This window comes from Bubalus kerabau, chromosome 1 (assembly GCF_029407905.1).
Source record: "Bubalus kerabau isolate K-KA32 ecotype Philippines breed swamp buffalo chromosome 1, PCC_UOA_SB_1v2, whole genome shotgun sequence".
Classification (NCBI taxonomy): domain Eukaryota; kingdom Metazoa; phylum Chordata; class Mammalia; order Artiodactyla; family Bovidae; genus Bubalus; species Bubalus kerabau.
The window spans coordinates 21,219,991-21,234,931 of NC_073624.1; the positions used below are offsets into that span (position 1 = coordinate 21,219,991).

The following is a 14,941-nucleotide window of genomic DNA, read 5'->3' on the forward strand; positions in this document are numbered from 1 at the left end:
CCTCCTCCAGGGGATCTTTCCCACCCAGGGATCAAACCCTGGCTCCTGCATTTCAGGCAGATTATTTGCCTGAAAGCCCCTCCATTAGCAAAAATGAATAATAATACTTACTTAATTTTGTAGCAGATTGATCCAGGGTCCGGAGTAAGGATTCCACTTTCTCCTCTTTTCCAGCCAATGCAAAAGCATAAGCTAGAACTGCAAGGTTGTAGCCATTTTTGACACCATTTTCCAAGGCCTCTTCTAAGCAAAAGAGCCCATTTCGTAGAGCGGGAAACTAGTCAAGAAGAACAATTCATTTTAAGATGATGCTTGAATACTTACTTGTAAACTTGACTGTTTAAACTAATCATTTTTATAATGCATATAATATACCCTTGAAGTATATTTTACATGCAAACCTGTTCATTTCTGTACATGTGAATTATATTTTATAAATATCATTAAAATTCATTTTTAATGGATTATCAGTATTTGAAAAAATTTAAGTAGTATGAAAATGGCAATCTCAGTCTGGCTGTATTTTAGTTGATGATGTAAATGTTTTCTATGTGTCAAAGTATACATATTTATTTTTAGATCTAAGATATTTTACACTAATGCCCAAAATAGGAGCTTGTATTTCTAAAGATGGTTTTTGAGGTATACCAATGACCCTGGAAATTCCTAGGATCTTATTTCAAGAATAGGTTTTGCAACTGGATGATCTGAACTTTGGATTGAGAGGCAGCCAAGATGAACCACACTTAAGCTGAAAATGTTTACATACTGAGTTGGTTAGACAAACAGAATATCAGGTTATAGTTATACTTGGAATAAGAGTTCTTAATCTGAAATTAATAGCTGAACTTCAGGAGATATATGGATACTGAAATGGTATGGAACACTTGTATAAGTGTGCATATGTATATCTTCTCTAGGGAAAAACTCAATAGTGTTCATCAACGGTTTCTATGAATCAAAAAGGTCATGCTAGTGGTAAAGAACCTGTCTGCCAATGCAGGAGACCTAAGAGATGTGAGTTTAATCCCTGGGTCTGGAAAATCCCCTGGAGGAGGAAATAGCAACCCACTCCAGTATTTTTGCCTGGAAAATCCCATGGACAGAAGAGCCTGGCAGGCTACAGTCTATAGGGTCTCAAAGAGTTGGACATGACTGAAGCAACTTAGCATGCATGAATAAAAAAATTTTGGGAGTGTTAATTTAAAGAGTGTTAGTGAATTAATTATTCTCTTGATGTTTCACCCAGTCCAGGAATTTTAAATCACTCTGAATTGATAGTCAAATTCATGTGCATTCAGCTGACTGATACTAAAAGACAGTGGGACCCATACAGTGAAATTGAGTCCAGCTTCAAGGAATGCAGCAACGATATAGGCAGTGAGTACAATGTCCTCTTCATCTCCAACCTAAACACAAAGGAACCATGAGTCATATAGGACAGCAGAGCACAAAAGAACAGCTATCCTTCTGAAGGGAAACTAGATAGCAAAGAAACACTGGGACAAATATCATTAAATTTTTTTTTTTTTTGGCCACGGTGCAGCATATGGAGAATACCAAGTGATATATCTAAATATGGACAGGAAAAGGGAAAGAATAGGTCTATCAAGGACAGACTTCATTCCATTTGCATTTTGACCTGAGGCAAGTGAGGTCCTCATGCTTTGATTTAAGGAGGTATTGGATCAGTGCTTCATTGAAACAATATAAATTATGAGATTCTCTTCCTGAACTGGCTTACCATCCATAAATAGAAATAAATAATGTTTGCTTCAAATTTATAAACTGTTTCCTCTCTAGGTTATTTTTCAGTCCCCTCTCTCCTATTCTCAGTTTATCTACTCAAGGAGACTGGTTCTAAGAAAGGACTGAGAACAGTAAGACAAATAATAGATTTAAGAGGAATTCAGTGTAGGCTGAGGGTAACATACAGGCAGCAGTAATAATGGCTTTGATCTACACATCACAAGCCTATCAAGGCAGCAGAAGGAGTAATATTCATAAGGAGTGTACTCATGGTCTCAAGAGCTGGATAAGGCAGGTAATGCAAAGGAGAAAGGAAAGCTTACTTGTGTGAATCACTCACCTCCCAGGCATTGCTGAAAAGCTTGCCATCACTTTTAAAGCAGCCATCTATTTTCTGTTTGCTTGCAAGCCAGATCAAGGTCTCCCTTTGAACCAGTTCATCAATGAAGACATATTTCTTCATTCCCGCAAATGTCTTAAAAGTAAGAGCACTGAGCCTGTAAAGCCAATCGTCAGTTAGACAGAAGTTAGATAAGAAAGAAATGATGTCAGCTTCCCATCAGGTCCATCATCACTGATTGCTTTGGGTCATGGGTGGATCTGATCTGGCTGAGAGCGACTGTAACAAGTCTTGATTGACAGCAGTTCTTTCCTTTGGGCCAGTAAAGTGTTATGAACAGCAATATGTGAAAGTAAGAGCATGTAATTTCCAGCACGTTTATGCACAAATTTCTATAGGATCCATCAGATTGTCCATACACGAAGAAAGAATGGAATGGGTGTAATTAGGTGCTTTGGAGCCTTTTAGTTTTACTTTCCTCAGTCTACATGGGGCCGAGAGAGGCAGACTAAGATGAGCCATTTACCACAGACTGTGGAAGTATTAGTGGGGGTGTCATTAAACGACCAGACATCTAAGCAATCTATTATGAGACTTTCAGTACATTGTTGCTTTAAAGTTGGAATAATCAAATATTTTAGTTTTATCTGATTCACCTCTAGGAATTCACTTTGAAACACAAAAGTGTTGCTTTCAAATCCCCACCAAACACAATTCCCCTCAGCCCCTCACATGTCCTCCTCAGATCATTCTTGTATTATTTAAAATAAAATTTCATCTCTTACCGTATGCTTCCTTCCTGATTCCTCTGCCAAAACACACTATAGGAACCATCCAAGTTTTTGAAAGACAACTGCTTCTGATAACCTAAAATACAACATGGTAGGAAATTATTCTTTAAGAAAGTTAGAAGAAAAATAATGGTGTAGTAACAGCCCCGTGTTTTGGTATTAGATGGACATAAATGACTAGATGATCATTTCAATTTTAATTTCTGAAACTCAGGTTCTCCATCCATAGGGAGAAAAGATAGCTTCTACCTTATAGGGTTTTAATGACAAGTAAGATATTCCATGTCACTACATCTAACTCAATAGTTGTCTGATATTGCTAATTGTTTAGTTTTTTTCTTGGGGTTATTTTATTTCAGTGTTATTTTTCTGAAAAAAAGAATAAAATAAATTATACTCCTGAACTTTTCTTTGATATCACATTTACAAGATCTTTCTAAATACAAAATGAATCACTTCATCTCAATGGAATGCAATTGAGCAAACAAATACAGAAGTTGATAAATGAACTGTTTATAGCTACCATTAATAACAATAACAAAACCCACTAACAAAGTAGCTTAGCAAAATATTAGGCATTAAAAAAAACCCTGAGCTCATAATGCGAAACAGTACAGGTCTGAATTGTGAAGCCAAATGACCATACAGATATTGAATTCCAAAAAAGCCCCCAAACAAACAAAAACACCCAAAATAGAGCTAGGACTCAGAGTGACTCAGTTCTTCAGATATACTTTTTCCCCATGAGACTACCTCATAATAGCAGCTTTATGACATCTTGATATTAGTAATAATTTATTTAATCTATTATAGGCAGAAATTACTTCAATCTTCTCACCATTAGATAAGAAGAATAAAGCTTTAGATTTAACTTGCTCTGTCAGTTGTTTAGTAGATTTCAGATAGTCTAGGATGTAGGTATCAGATGCTAGCAGGGCAATATTCTGTTCTCCACCTCCATAGGGCATTTGAAAAAGATTCTCCAGATTCTGTATTGCAAGTCCTAGAATATCCCCTAAAAACATGACAAACAATGTTACTGCTTGTTAAACTTGGCATCTCAGCATTAATGACAATAGGTGAAAGAGGCATAGTGGAAGGAAAGAACATTTTAAAATAGGTCTAAAAGGTGGAAACAAGGAATGTTTTCATGAAGTAATTCTAAAGAGGGTGAAGCGAAAGAGGTTTCTGGTATGAAAAATGTTTTGGAAAATCTCCTATTACCACAGAGAGAAAGAATTTAAGAAAGTGTGTTTGTTCACTTGATTGCTTGCTGGTTTGGTTTTTTGAGAAGCTGACCCTGTGAATTATATAATGTAATCTATTTCTTTCCCCCAAATGTAGATGTTAATAATAGACAAAGAAAGCTGACTTCTCTGGAACAGTTTTCTCCTTTACTGAGGAAATTTCCAGCATTTCTAACAAAGTGTATTTTGATCTCCAAAGGTATATTTAATATTTCAGATGGACAGGCTGTAATAGGACTCTTTATTTTCTAAACACCAATTATCATTCAGCAGAAAAAATATCTTCTAGGGACATAGATTTAAAAAAATTTTTTTTAATTGAAGTATAACTGCTTTACAATGTTGTGTTACACGAATCAGCTCTTAATACATGTATACATATATCCCCTCCCTCTTGAGCTTCCCTCCTACCCACTCCCCCATCTGACCTTTCTAGGTCATCACAGAGTACTGAGCCGAACACTCTGTGCTGTACAGCAGGTTCCCACTAGCTATCTATTTTACCCATGGTTGTCTATACTCTCTCAGTTCATCGCACAGGGACATGGATTTAAAAATGGTGCTGTAAGTCCTTCAGATCCCATGCAGAAACAAACATAGGAGATCATCCTCAACAATAATTCCCTCCAATTGATACTGTAATAAAAATATCTCCATCCTTTGAAGTTGTTTTTTTTTTTTTACCACCTCAACTAAGATTTTCAAATCACTGTGAAACAAAAAATGTAACCAACTTACCCACAACAGTGAAAAAGGCCCTGGTTGATCCTTCTACGGCATCATTTGTCAAATTCAAATCTACCTGCCTGGAGACTTTGGTGCCTGGAAAGAAAAAATATCAATAAAACAAATAATGTTTGGCTTTCTTTCATAAACAATAGCAGCAGGTTTGTGGGACAAACATATTAGGAAATATATTCCATTATTTGTATTTATTTTATAAGTTGCTTGTTTGAAGAGATGAACTTGAGGTTTTGATCTAGTTTAGAATAACAATACATTTAGAAAATGGTATATAAATCTGCAAGTTAGAGGTGGCCTCTATTATCTATCAGTTTAGTGCCTGAACTACTTATGTATGAAAAAAAAAGTAAAAACTACTGATTATGACATATGGAACATTACACACAAAAGGTAAAACTTGGAGACTCTTACTAGGCATTAAAATAAAATCATCAGGAAATCCTCTGGCAGTCCAGTGGTTAGGACTCAGTGCTTTTACTGCTAAGACCTGATTCAATCCCTGGCTAGGGACTAAGATCCTGCAAGATGTGCCGTGTGGCCAAAAAAAAAAAAAAAAAAGAAAAAAATTATGTTAATAAGAAATTAAAAAAAAATCAAATCATCATCGACCACATAAAGCAATACTCATGAGGCCCATAAAACTGGCTATTGAAGGTCAGTGATTTTCTATGGTTGTTTCATCCCAGGAGTACAGAAGCAAATGTTACATTATGGACTGCTTACATTATGTGCTGTTTGGGCATAATCTTGACTTCCCTCTGCCCAAAATTGTGCCACATTCACATGCAAGATGAGCTCCACCCACCCCACCCCCCAAAAAATTCACAAGATGGAAGAAGTAGGCTGAGACAGATCGATGTCATAGATGGACAACAAAAAATAACCTCATAAATGTCCTTTATATTTACTAAAACTATACAATGAAGACTGGGCCTGAAATGAAATAATCCTCCATTGGATATTCAGAATAAAGTCACCGAAGTCCTCAGTATAGCAATAAAGTAGAAGAAGAGGAAATAAATAGACCTGTGGATACATTTCCTTTAGGACTATTTTGACCGTATAGAAGATCCTACAGCACATGGGAATCTGCTCAATGTTACATGGCAGCCTGGATGATGGGAATTTGGAGGAGAATGGATACATGTATATGTATGGCTGAATCCGTCTCTTCGCTGTTCTCCCAAAACTATCACAATGTTGTTAATTTGCTATTAGTTCAGTTCAGTTGCTCAGTCGTGTCCGACTCTTTGCAACCCCATGAATTGCAGCACGCCAGGCCTCCCTGTCCATCACCAACTCCCAGAGTTCACCCAAACTCATGTGAATCAAGTCGGTGATGCGATTCAGCCATCTCATCCTCTGTCATCCTCTTCTCCTGCCCCCAATCTCTCCCAGCATCAGAGTCTTTTCCAATGAGTCAACTCTTCGCATGAGGTGGCCAAAGTATTGGAGTTTCAGCCTCAGCATCAGTCCTTCCAATGAACACCCAGGACTGATCTCCTTTAGGATGGACTGGTTGGATCTCCTTGCAGTCCAAGGGACTCTCAAGAATCTTCTCCAACACTACAGTTCAAAAGCATCAATTCTTTGGCACTCAGCTTTCTTCACAGTCCATCTCTCACATCCATACAGGACTACTGGAAAAACCATAGCCTTGACTAGATGGACCTTTGTTGGCAAAGTAATATCTCTACTTTTGAATATGCTATCTAGGTTGGTCATACCTTTCCTTCCAAGGAGTAAGCGTCTTTTAATCTCATGGCTGCAATCACAATCTGCAGTGATTTTAGAGCCCCCAAAAATAAAGTCTGACACTGTTTCCCCATCTATTTCCCATGAAGTGATGGGATCAGATGACAAGATCTTTGTTTTCTGAATGTTGAGCTTTAAGCCAATTTTTTCACTCTCTTCTTTCACTTTCATCAAGAGGCTTTTTACTTCCTCTTCATTTTTGCCATAAGGGTGGTGTCATCTGCATATCTGAGGTTATTGATATTTCTCCCAGCAATCTTGATTCCAGCTTATGCTTCTTCCAGCTCAGCGTTTCCATGATGTACTCTGCATATAAGTTAATTGGCTATACCCCAGTACAAGATAAAAAAGTTTAAAAAGAAAAGATCCTCTTACCTTGTGTACAGATAAGGAAACTTTGAGTCATCTCTTTTTCCATACCTTCAGGCTATCAAAGAGTAAAGTAAACAGAAAGAAGCATAAAGTCAGGGGTCTGGGTCATCTTTCCACACAGAAAAAGCAACCACGTGTCAGCTCACATAGGCATGGCTGGCTCATGGTTGTTGCTGGAGAAGATCCATTCATTGTCCCCTTCTGTTTATATCTGCAAGTCACTGTATGTTACCAACACCCACTTTGGCTCTGTGTTCCCATAGTTCTTTGAGGGACGGAGGTAACTTCAGTGTCTTAGTGAAACAAACTCAGTTTCCCTGGCACTGTCCAGCTTCTCTAGTAGACAAACAAAAGTGTTTTGCAAAGTAAGAACATGCCAAAAGGTGAGGTGAGAGGATGCCGTTGACAAGCAGTGATTCTTTTAGAGGATGATGAGGCCTGCACAGGCATGTAGATTTGTCTCTTGGATTTGAGAGTCAGTTAAAGGAAGGGAGGGAAGAGGATCAGGTGTATAGGAAGCATCATGAGTCAGGAGCAAACAAAAAATCTAAGCCTGTTTCACGAGTTACACTTTTCTATCCTGGGTTAAGCGTTGACTAAAGAATGGATGAATTTTATTGCCATTTTAATTTATTTAAAATGGCATATCTTGTGTCAATAGTGAGAGTGAAAGTGTTAGTTGCTCAGTCATGTCCAACTGTTTGTCAACAGCAATTATGGTCAATTAAGTCTCTTCACAGAGTATGTCCTTTATTATTTAACCTATTGCGTGCATGCTAAGTCACTTCTCGTGTCCATCTCTTGTGACCCTATGGACTGTAGGGTAGCCTGCCAGGCTCCTCTGTCATTGGGATTCTTCAGGCAAGAACACTGGAGTGGGTTGCCATTTCCTCCTCCAGGAGATCTTCTCAACCCAGGGATGGAACATGAGTCTCTTACATCTCCTGCATTGGCAGGTGGGTTCTTTCCCATTAGCACCACCCGGGAAGCCCATGATACTCTCTATTTTGTATGTGGAAGGGATTGATAGCTTTGCATGTACTTACCTGTACCAACAGACTTTTGATCACAGTGTCTTTCCAGTTCAGGTTCTGCCTCTCAGGTGCTTCATTTGGGCAAGCACTATTTTGCTTGGACTCAGCAACTATGGTGATATTCACTTTACCTGAAAAACATTCCCAAATATAAATTACATTGACCACTGGCCCCTTCTGTGAAAGGAAATGATTAAAAGTCTATAAATCACTTCTTGAATCACACAAACTGATTCTTATCATCATATTTATGCTTGGACCAAAATAACTCATTCTTTCTCCTGCTTGGAGATAATATGATGTCCTTTTCTATCTCTTTCAAGATTCCTTACATGAAGTAATTGATTCACTTACCTAACTAGAACTTAAGAAAATGTGGAAAATGTTGGCTTTGCAGAATATTCTCTTTTTTTCCACACAAAAAAAAAAGAGAATATTTTTTTGTGGAAAAAAAGAGAATATTCTGCAAAGCCAACTGAGCAAATTCCTTGATATGGATTGCTTTTAAAGTTTACATATGACAATATAGGGGCATAAAATCAGAAAACTAGGCCTTTTAACTTATTTTTCGAGATTGAACAAACAAAAACAGTAAACTATAACATAGTGGAAAGGGCACTGAATTAAAATCAAATGTTAACAGGGCATCTATTGTTTTTAACTCCCTGTGGCTTAGACGGTAAAGTGTCTGTCTACAATGCGGGAGACCTGGGTTCGATCCCTGGGTCAGGAATATCCCCTGGAGAAGGAAATGGCAATCCACTCCAGTACTATTGCCTGGAAAATCCCATGGACAGAGGAGCCTGGTAGGCTACAGTCCATGGGGTCGCAAAGATTTGGACACGACTGAGCGACTTCACTTTCCTTTCCTTACATCATACGTGTGTGCATGCTAAGTCAGTTCAGTCGTGTCCACCTCTTTGTGCCCGCCATGGACTGTGTAGCCCACCAGGCTCCTCTGTCCATGGAATTTTCCAGGCAAGAATACTGGAGTGGATTGCCATTTCCTTCTTCAGAGATATTCCTGACCCAAGGATAGAACTTACCTCTCTTATGTCTCCTGCATTGGCAAGTGGATTCGTTATCACTAGCACCACCAAGGAAGCCCTATCTGGGAAGCCATCTGGGGAGTCACTGGGAAGTATATCATAGGTCATAATTGAAATGGATCTCCAATTTTCTTGTGAAAATTAGAGAAATAAAAAATATAATACTTTTAGTTTCATATTATCTGTATGCCTATTGTGAAGTCGCTCAGTCGTGTCCAACTCTTTGCGATCCCATAGACTGTAGCCTACCACGCTCCTCTGTCTATGGGATTTTCCAGGCAAGAGTCCTGGAGTGGGTTGCCATTATATACCTATGCATAACCAATACACTGTTCTTATTTTTTGTTAGTGTGTTTTGTTTCTTTTTTAAGATAGATTTTTGACACTCCACTCTTAGAACTGTGTCCTCCTCTTAAAGCCATAAAACCATACAAGTCAGTACAGTATTCTATCTCAATTGCCAGCAGAAGATTTTTTAAAACCTTGTATAGCTAGAGAAATTGAGAAACTTAAAATCTAATAGGAAAACTAGTCTTATGCAGACCAATGTCAGGTGATTTAAAGTGATCTCATAAATTACTCTGTATTGCTAAAGGAATATAATAAATATAGGATATGAAATAAAGGAAATTTTACTTTTTGATATTAGTGATAATGAGAATGTGTCTACTACATCTATAATTCTTGTTTACTAGATTCTTTTTAACTTTTCCCTTCCCTTGTATTTTTAACAAGATATTGTCAAATTTAGTTTTCTATATTGCAGATAATCTATGCATTGAGACTGTACTCTTCTGTGTTTAATTCCCATCTGAGTGTTCAGTGTTTTGGTTGTCTCATAACACATCTAGTAGATTTACAAATCCTGGCAATCATTGAGACTGAGGAGCAATTTTTGTTTAGGTAACATGAATTCCTGATGGCAAGTGAAGAAGCAAATGAGAAGTGAAGAAACTGAGCAGCATTAATGAAAATATGGTTTTCACTTGGGTTATGATACATGGACTTGATGGGTAATGCAAATTAGCCTTTGCATTGTATTTCAATCACATTCTGCTTTTAAACAAATGGAGGATGGGTTTGCTCCACATAAGCATTAGAAAAACCAGAAATTAGATTATAAAAACAGGATTTTAATTGAGACCCTAAAAAAATGAGAATTTTTAGAAACAGAAATTTCAAATGTGAGGGATAAAGTTATCTCTGCATAGAGGATTTAAGGGAAACAGCTGCTGCTGCTGCTGCTAAGTCGCTTCAGCTATGTCCGACTCTGTGCGGCCCCATAGACGGCAGCCCACCAGGCTCCGCCTTCCCTGGGATTCTCCAGGCAAGAACACTAGAGTGGGTTGCCATTTCCTTCTCCAATGCATGAAAGTGAAAAGTGAAAGTGAAGTCGCTCAGTCCTGTCCGACTCTTAGTGACCCCATGGACTACAGCCTACCAGGCTCCTCTGTGCATGGGATTTTCCAGGCAAGAGTACTGGAGTGGGTTTCCATTGCCTTCTCTTGGGCAATAAAAATAGACTGGTTTTTCAGGAGAGGTTGGCATGGACACATAGTTACTTACCCAGCTTCTTAGGAGTAACAGTCCAGACATAGGTCTTTTTCTCTGAAGCTTGGATAATCTCACTGCTGTTGTCTTTAGGGGTACTGATATCTGCCTCAAAATCCTGAGATGCTTCTAGTTGAGTGAAAATCTAAAATAACAGTCATGAAGTGAGAGCAGCACTTTAAATATTTTGCTATCACTATTCCTCCTCCAATCTTGAGAAAATTCTACTTTACTTGTTTTATATCATCAAAAATAAATGATACAAATGACTCCTCTCATAAGAAGATAAATCTGGCATAACACTATAAAATGACTTTCTTAGAGCGGTATTTAAATCACTGCTGTGAATTAAAGCAAATTTTTGTTTGCTTTTCAAAGATTTTTTTTTTTTGATGTGGACCATTTTTTGAAAGTCTTTATCGAATTTGTTACAATATTGCTTCTGTTTTATGTTTTGTTTTTTTGGCCATGAATCATGTGGGATCTTCTCTCACCGACCAGGAACTGAACTCTTACCTCCTGCATTGGAAGGCAAAACCTTAACTACTAGACTGCCAGGGAAACCCTAGCAACTGTTTTTGTTTGAGGAAAAATCTTATGACTCTATAGTACCATTTTGTATTTGAGAATAAAAAGAATATGGCAACATTCAAGAAATCTCTTGGCCTTGTTAGATTTTGACTCCAGATCAAAGGGAATAATTTACCTCTACACAGGTATTCAGGTAGCTGAAGACACTGACAATCAGATCAGACCGTTCGTTCCGAACAACTGAAGAGGGGGAGGTTATTTCAACAAAGAAAGGTTGGGAGGCTTCCAGAGAAGCTATTGATGAAATGCCAAATCCAGCCTCACCGTTCACACAGAAGCCACTTGCTTCCCATTGGGTTATAGTATCAGGGATGGTGAATGAAAGATTTGCTGAACCGGAGGAGCTACAAAGGGAGATTATAGGTAAAATGCATCCTTTGTCTAAACCAGGAACCTAAATTTAATCCAGAGCAAACAAAAAAGTATTAACTGAAGGTTAAAAATGAGCCATAGATCAGTATCATTAGATCTTTGTCAGGGCGTTAGATCACTATTTTGAGAGCTGGTTTTCTAAATCCAGCTAAAATTTAATCTTAAAAAGGTCACATTTCTCTAAACACATTATTTTTTCTAATTCATGCAGCTTGCATCTATCTGCATGAAATGAACAGACAAGAAACAGTACTAGAGGAAAAGTAAAATAAAATATGTGGTCAGTACATGCAAGTGAATGGTGTTTTGTATTTTACCGACATGGTTCTTCTTCATATACTCAGAAATAAAGTTTAGGAAATAAAGACAAAAAGAAAATAGAAATAAAGATATATAGGAAAGAAAACTTAAAAGCTTACTCAATGCTGACCAGGTCCCAAATCCATGTTTCCGGAAAGTTTGTTCTTACTGTTTCAATTATAACCCGTTCTATGGAGTCAAAATTCTCCCTTGTGACTTCACCAGCTAAAAGAAAAGAGAAATGTTTTAAAGAGAGAGAATAAAAAACGTTCCAATGACACATCCATAAGCTATGTCTCTGATCACACATGCTTAGTGGGACATGATATAGGGGTTGCTGCTGGGGCTCAGTGTCAATAAACTTTCATCTCAGTCTAGGTGTCAGTGTTTTGATGCTCAAATCAGTCCCATTACTAAAATAAGAGCAACACATACACACATACACACACACACACACACACACGCACAAATCATCCTACATTGTTCCTCCAGAGTCAAATTTAGAGAAAGTCATGTCTATTTATTGAATGGTGTTTCTTGTCTGACATTCTGGTGTCTGCCAGGAAACAATTTGGTATTGGCCAATTCCATCATCCTAATGACTAAAGTTTCTAATGACATTAACATTGCTAATTTCTTTTTTTAATTTATTTTTTTTATTGAAGGATATGTGCTTTATAGAATTTTGCTGTTTTCTGTCAAATCTCAACATGAATCAGCCATAGGTATACATATATCCCCTCCCTTTTGAACCTCCCTCTCATTTCCCTCCCCATCCCACCACTCTAGGTTGATACAGAGCCCCTGTTTGAGTTTCCTGAGCCATACAGCAAATTCCCATTGTCTATCTATTTCACATATGGTAATATAAGTTTCCATGTTACTCTTTCCATCCATCTCACCCTCTCCTTCCCTCTCCCCGTATCCATAAGTCTATTTTCCATGTCTGCTTCTCCACTGCTGCCCTGTAAACAAATTATTCAGTACCTTTTTTCTAGATTCTGTAAATATGTGTTAGAATATGATATTTATCTTTCTCTTTCTGACTCACTTTATTCCGTATAATAGATTCTAGATTCATCCACCTCATCAGAACTGACTCAAATGTGTTTCTTTCTATGGCTTAGTAATATTCCATTCTGTATATGTACCACAACTTCTTTATCCATTTATCTATCGATGGACATCTAGGTTGCTTCCATGTTCTAGCTATCGTAAATAGTGCTACAATGAACAATGGGATACATGTGTCTTTTTCGATTTTGGTTTCCTCAGAGTATATGCTTAGGATTGGGATTGCTGTTTCATATGGTGGTTTTATTCCTAGTTTTTAAAGGAATCTCCATACCGTCTTCCATAGTGGCTGTATCAATTTACATTCCCACCAACAATAACATTGCTAATTTCTGAAGAACATTTTCTTTTGTTTCCTTGGCCTCTGGGCTATATTTGGCATTAAAAAAACTTCTCTTTTTAAATTGAAGTATAGTTGATTAACAATGCTGGGTTACTTTCTTCTATACAATAAACTGACTCTTTTATACACACACACACACACACACATACATTCTTTTTTATATTTGGCATTCTTTTTTCCTATTTTTTGGCCATGCCACATGGCTTATGGGATCTTAGTTCCCCCATCAGGGATTGAATACATACCCCCTGCATCACCAGGGAAGCCAAAAATGGATGGGTATTTGAACACATTTCTCTGATGCCTGCTGTTTGGTCATCTGAGAATCAAAATGCTCTCTGCCTTGAACTATGTATTCTGATCTACACATAATAAGGGCATCTCCTCCTATCATTATGATTGCCCTCCTGTACATTTCTGCTGTTGTGTTCTACCATAAAAATAAACTTCCTCTTATATCTGAAGTGAATTCTTCCTTTTAGCTAATACCATTCCCACTTACCTTATTCTGCTTTATTCAGCTGCAGGATGTATGTGAAGCAAAGTCGCTCAGTCGTGCCCGACTCTTTGCGACCCCATGGACAGTAGCCTGCACCAAGCTCCTCTGCCCACGGGGTTTTCCAGGCAAGAGTACTGGAGTGGGTTGCCATTTCCTTCTCCAGGGAATCTTCCTGACCCAGGGATCAAACCCAGGTCTCCCGCATTGTAGACAGACGCTTTACCGTCTGAGCCACCAGGGAAGTCGGATGTATAGTCATAGACAAACACATGACATACTGCACATGTAAAAATCTCAGTTTTGGATAGTCATACAAAATACAACCAATTCCATGAATCCTTTTAACCATCATCCCCCACACAATTCCAGGTTACCCACATGCAATTTTCAATGGGGCACTGTACATGGGTCCATATCCTCCCGATTCTAGATAGAGTGGCCCACGGTATGGCATGCTTTTCTCCGTTGAACATACTTCTGGTTTCCGGTAATGGAGATTGGTGAAGACTTTCAGACCCATATCCTTCAAAGAAATAAATAGCAAAGGAAAAGTTGAGCAGTCTCTTTATACAAGACCTTAAAAAAAGTCATCAACTATATTATAATTAAAAAAAATATGATAAATATACATGTTTTCTTTGCTAGCAAGCAAGGGTCTGGTATATTACAAGTCAAGTCACCTGTCTATGATGTGTGAAGTCTCTAAAATTGGAGGAAAAATGATAATAATTATGATTATTCAACACTTGTGTTCTGTAATTTTGCTAAGGGTTTTACATTATTCTCCATTTGATTTTAAGGGAAAAATATTTATGAGATGTTATCATTGCCTTAATTAACATCATACACACACATGAACATATGTGTATGAGACACAGCCAGTAAATTGGAGCTCTGGGACTTGAAAGAAAACGTCTGATTCTATTCCCCTTTCTTTCTATAGCTGTGATGGCAATCCACGCCAGTATTCTTGCCTGGAGAATCCCAGGGATAGAGGAGTCTGGTGGGCTGCCGTCTATGGGATCGCAAAGAATTGGACACGACTGAAGAGACTTAGCAGCAGCCCCAGCAGACTTCAATCATAAAGATTTCTTTAGGGAATTCCCCAGTGATCCAGTGGTTAAGACTTC

General features: G+C 37.9%; 1 protein-coding gene across 1 annotated transcript in view; it reads right to left on the minus strand.

Moving 5' to 3' along the window:
- The window catches only part of LOC129641371 (ovostatin homolog 2-like), a 52,028-nt gene that overhangs the window by 8,682 nt on the left and 28,405 nt on the right, over positions 1-14,941 (minus strand). Inside the window, 12 exon segments of the mRNA XM_055566101.1 lie at positions 112-277; positions 1,335-1,409; positions 2,090-2,246; positions 2,875-2,956; positions 3,719-3,895; positions 4,866-4,949; positions 7,002-7,053; positions 8,045-8,163; positions 10,648-10,777; positions 11,339-11,567; positions 12,015-12,104; positions 14,186-14,334. Coding sequence (XP_055422076.1) covers positions 112-277; positions 1,335-1,409; positions 2,090-2,246; positions 2,875-2,956; positions 3,719-3,895; positions 4,866-4,949; positions 7,002-7,053; positions 8,045-8,163; positions 10,648-10,777; positions 11,339-11,567; positions 12,015-12,104; positions 14,186-14,334 — 1,510 coding nt within the window.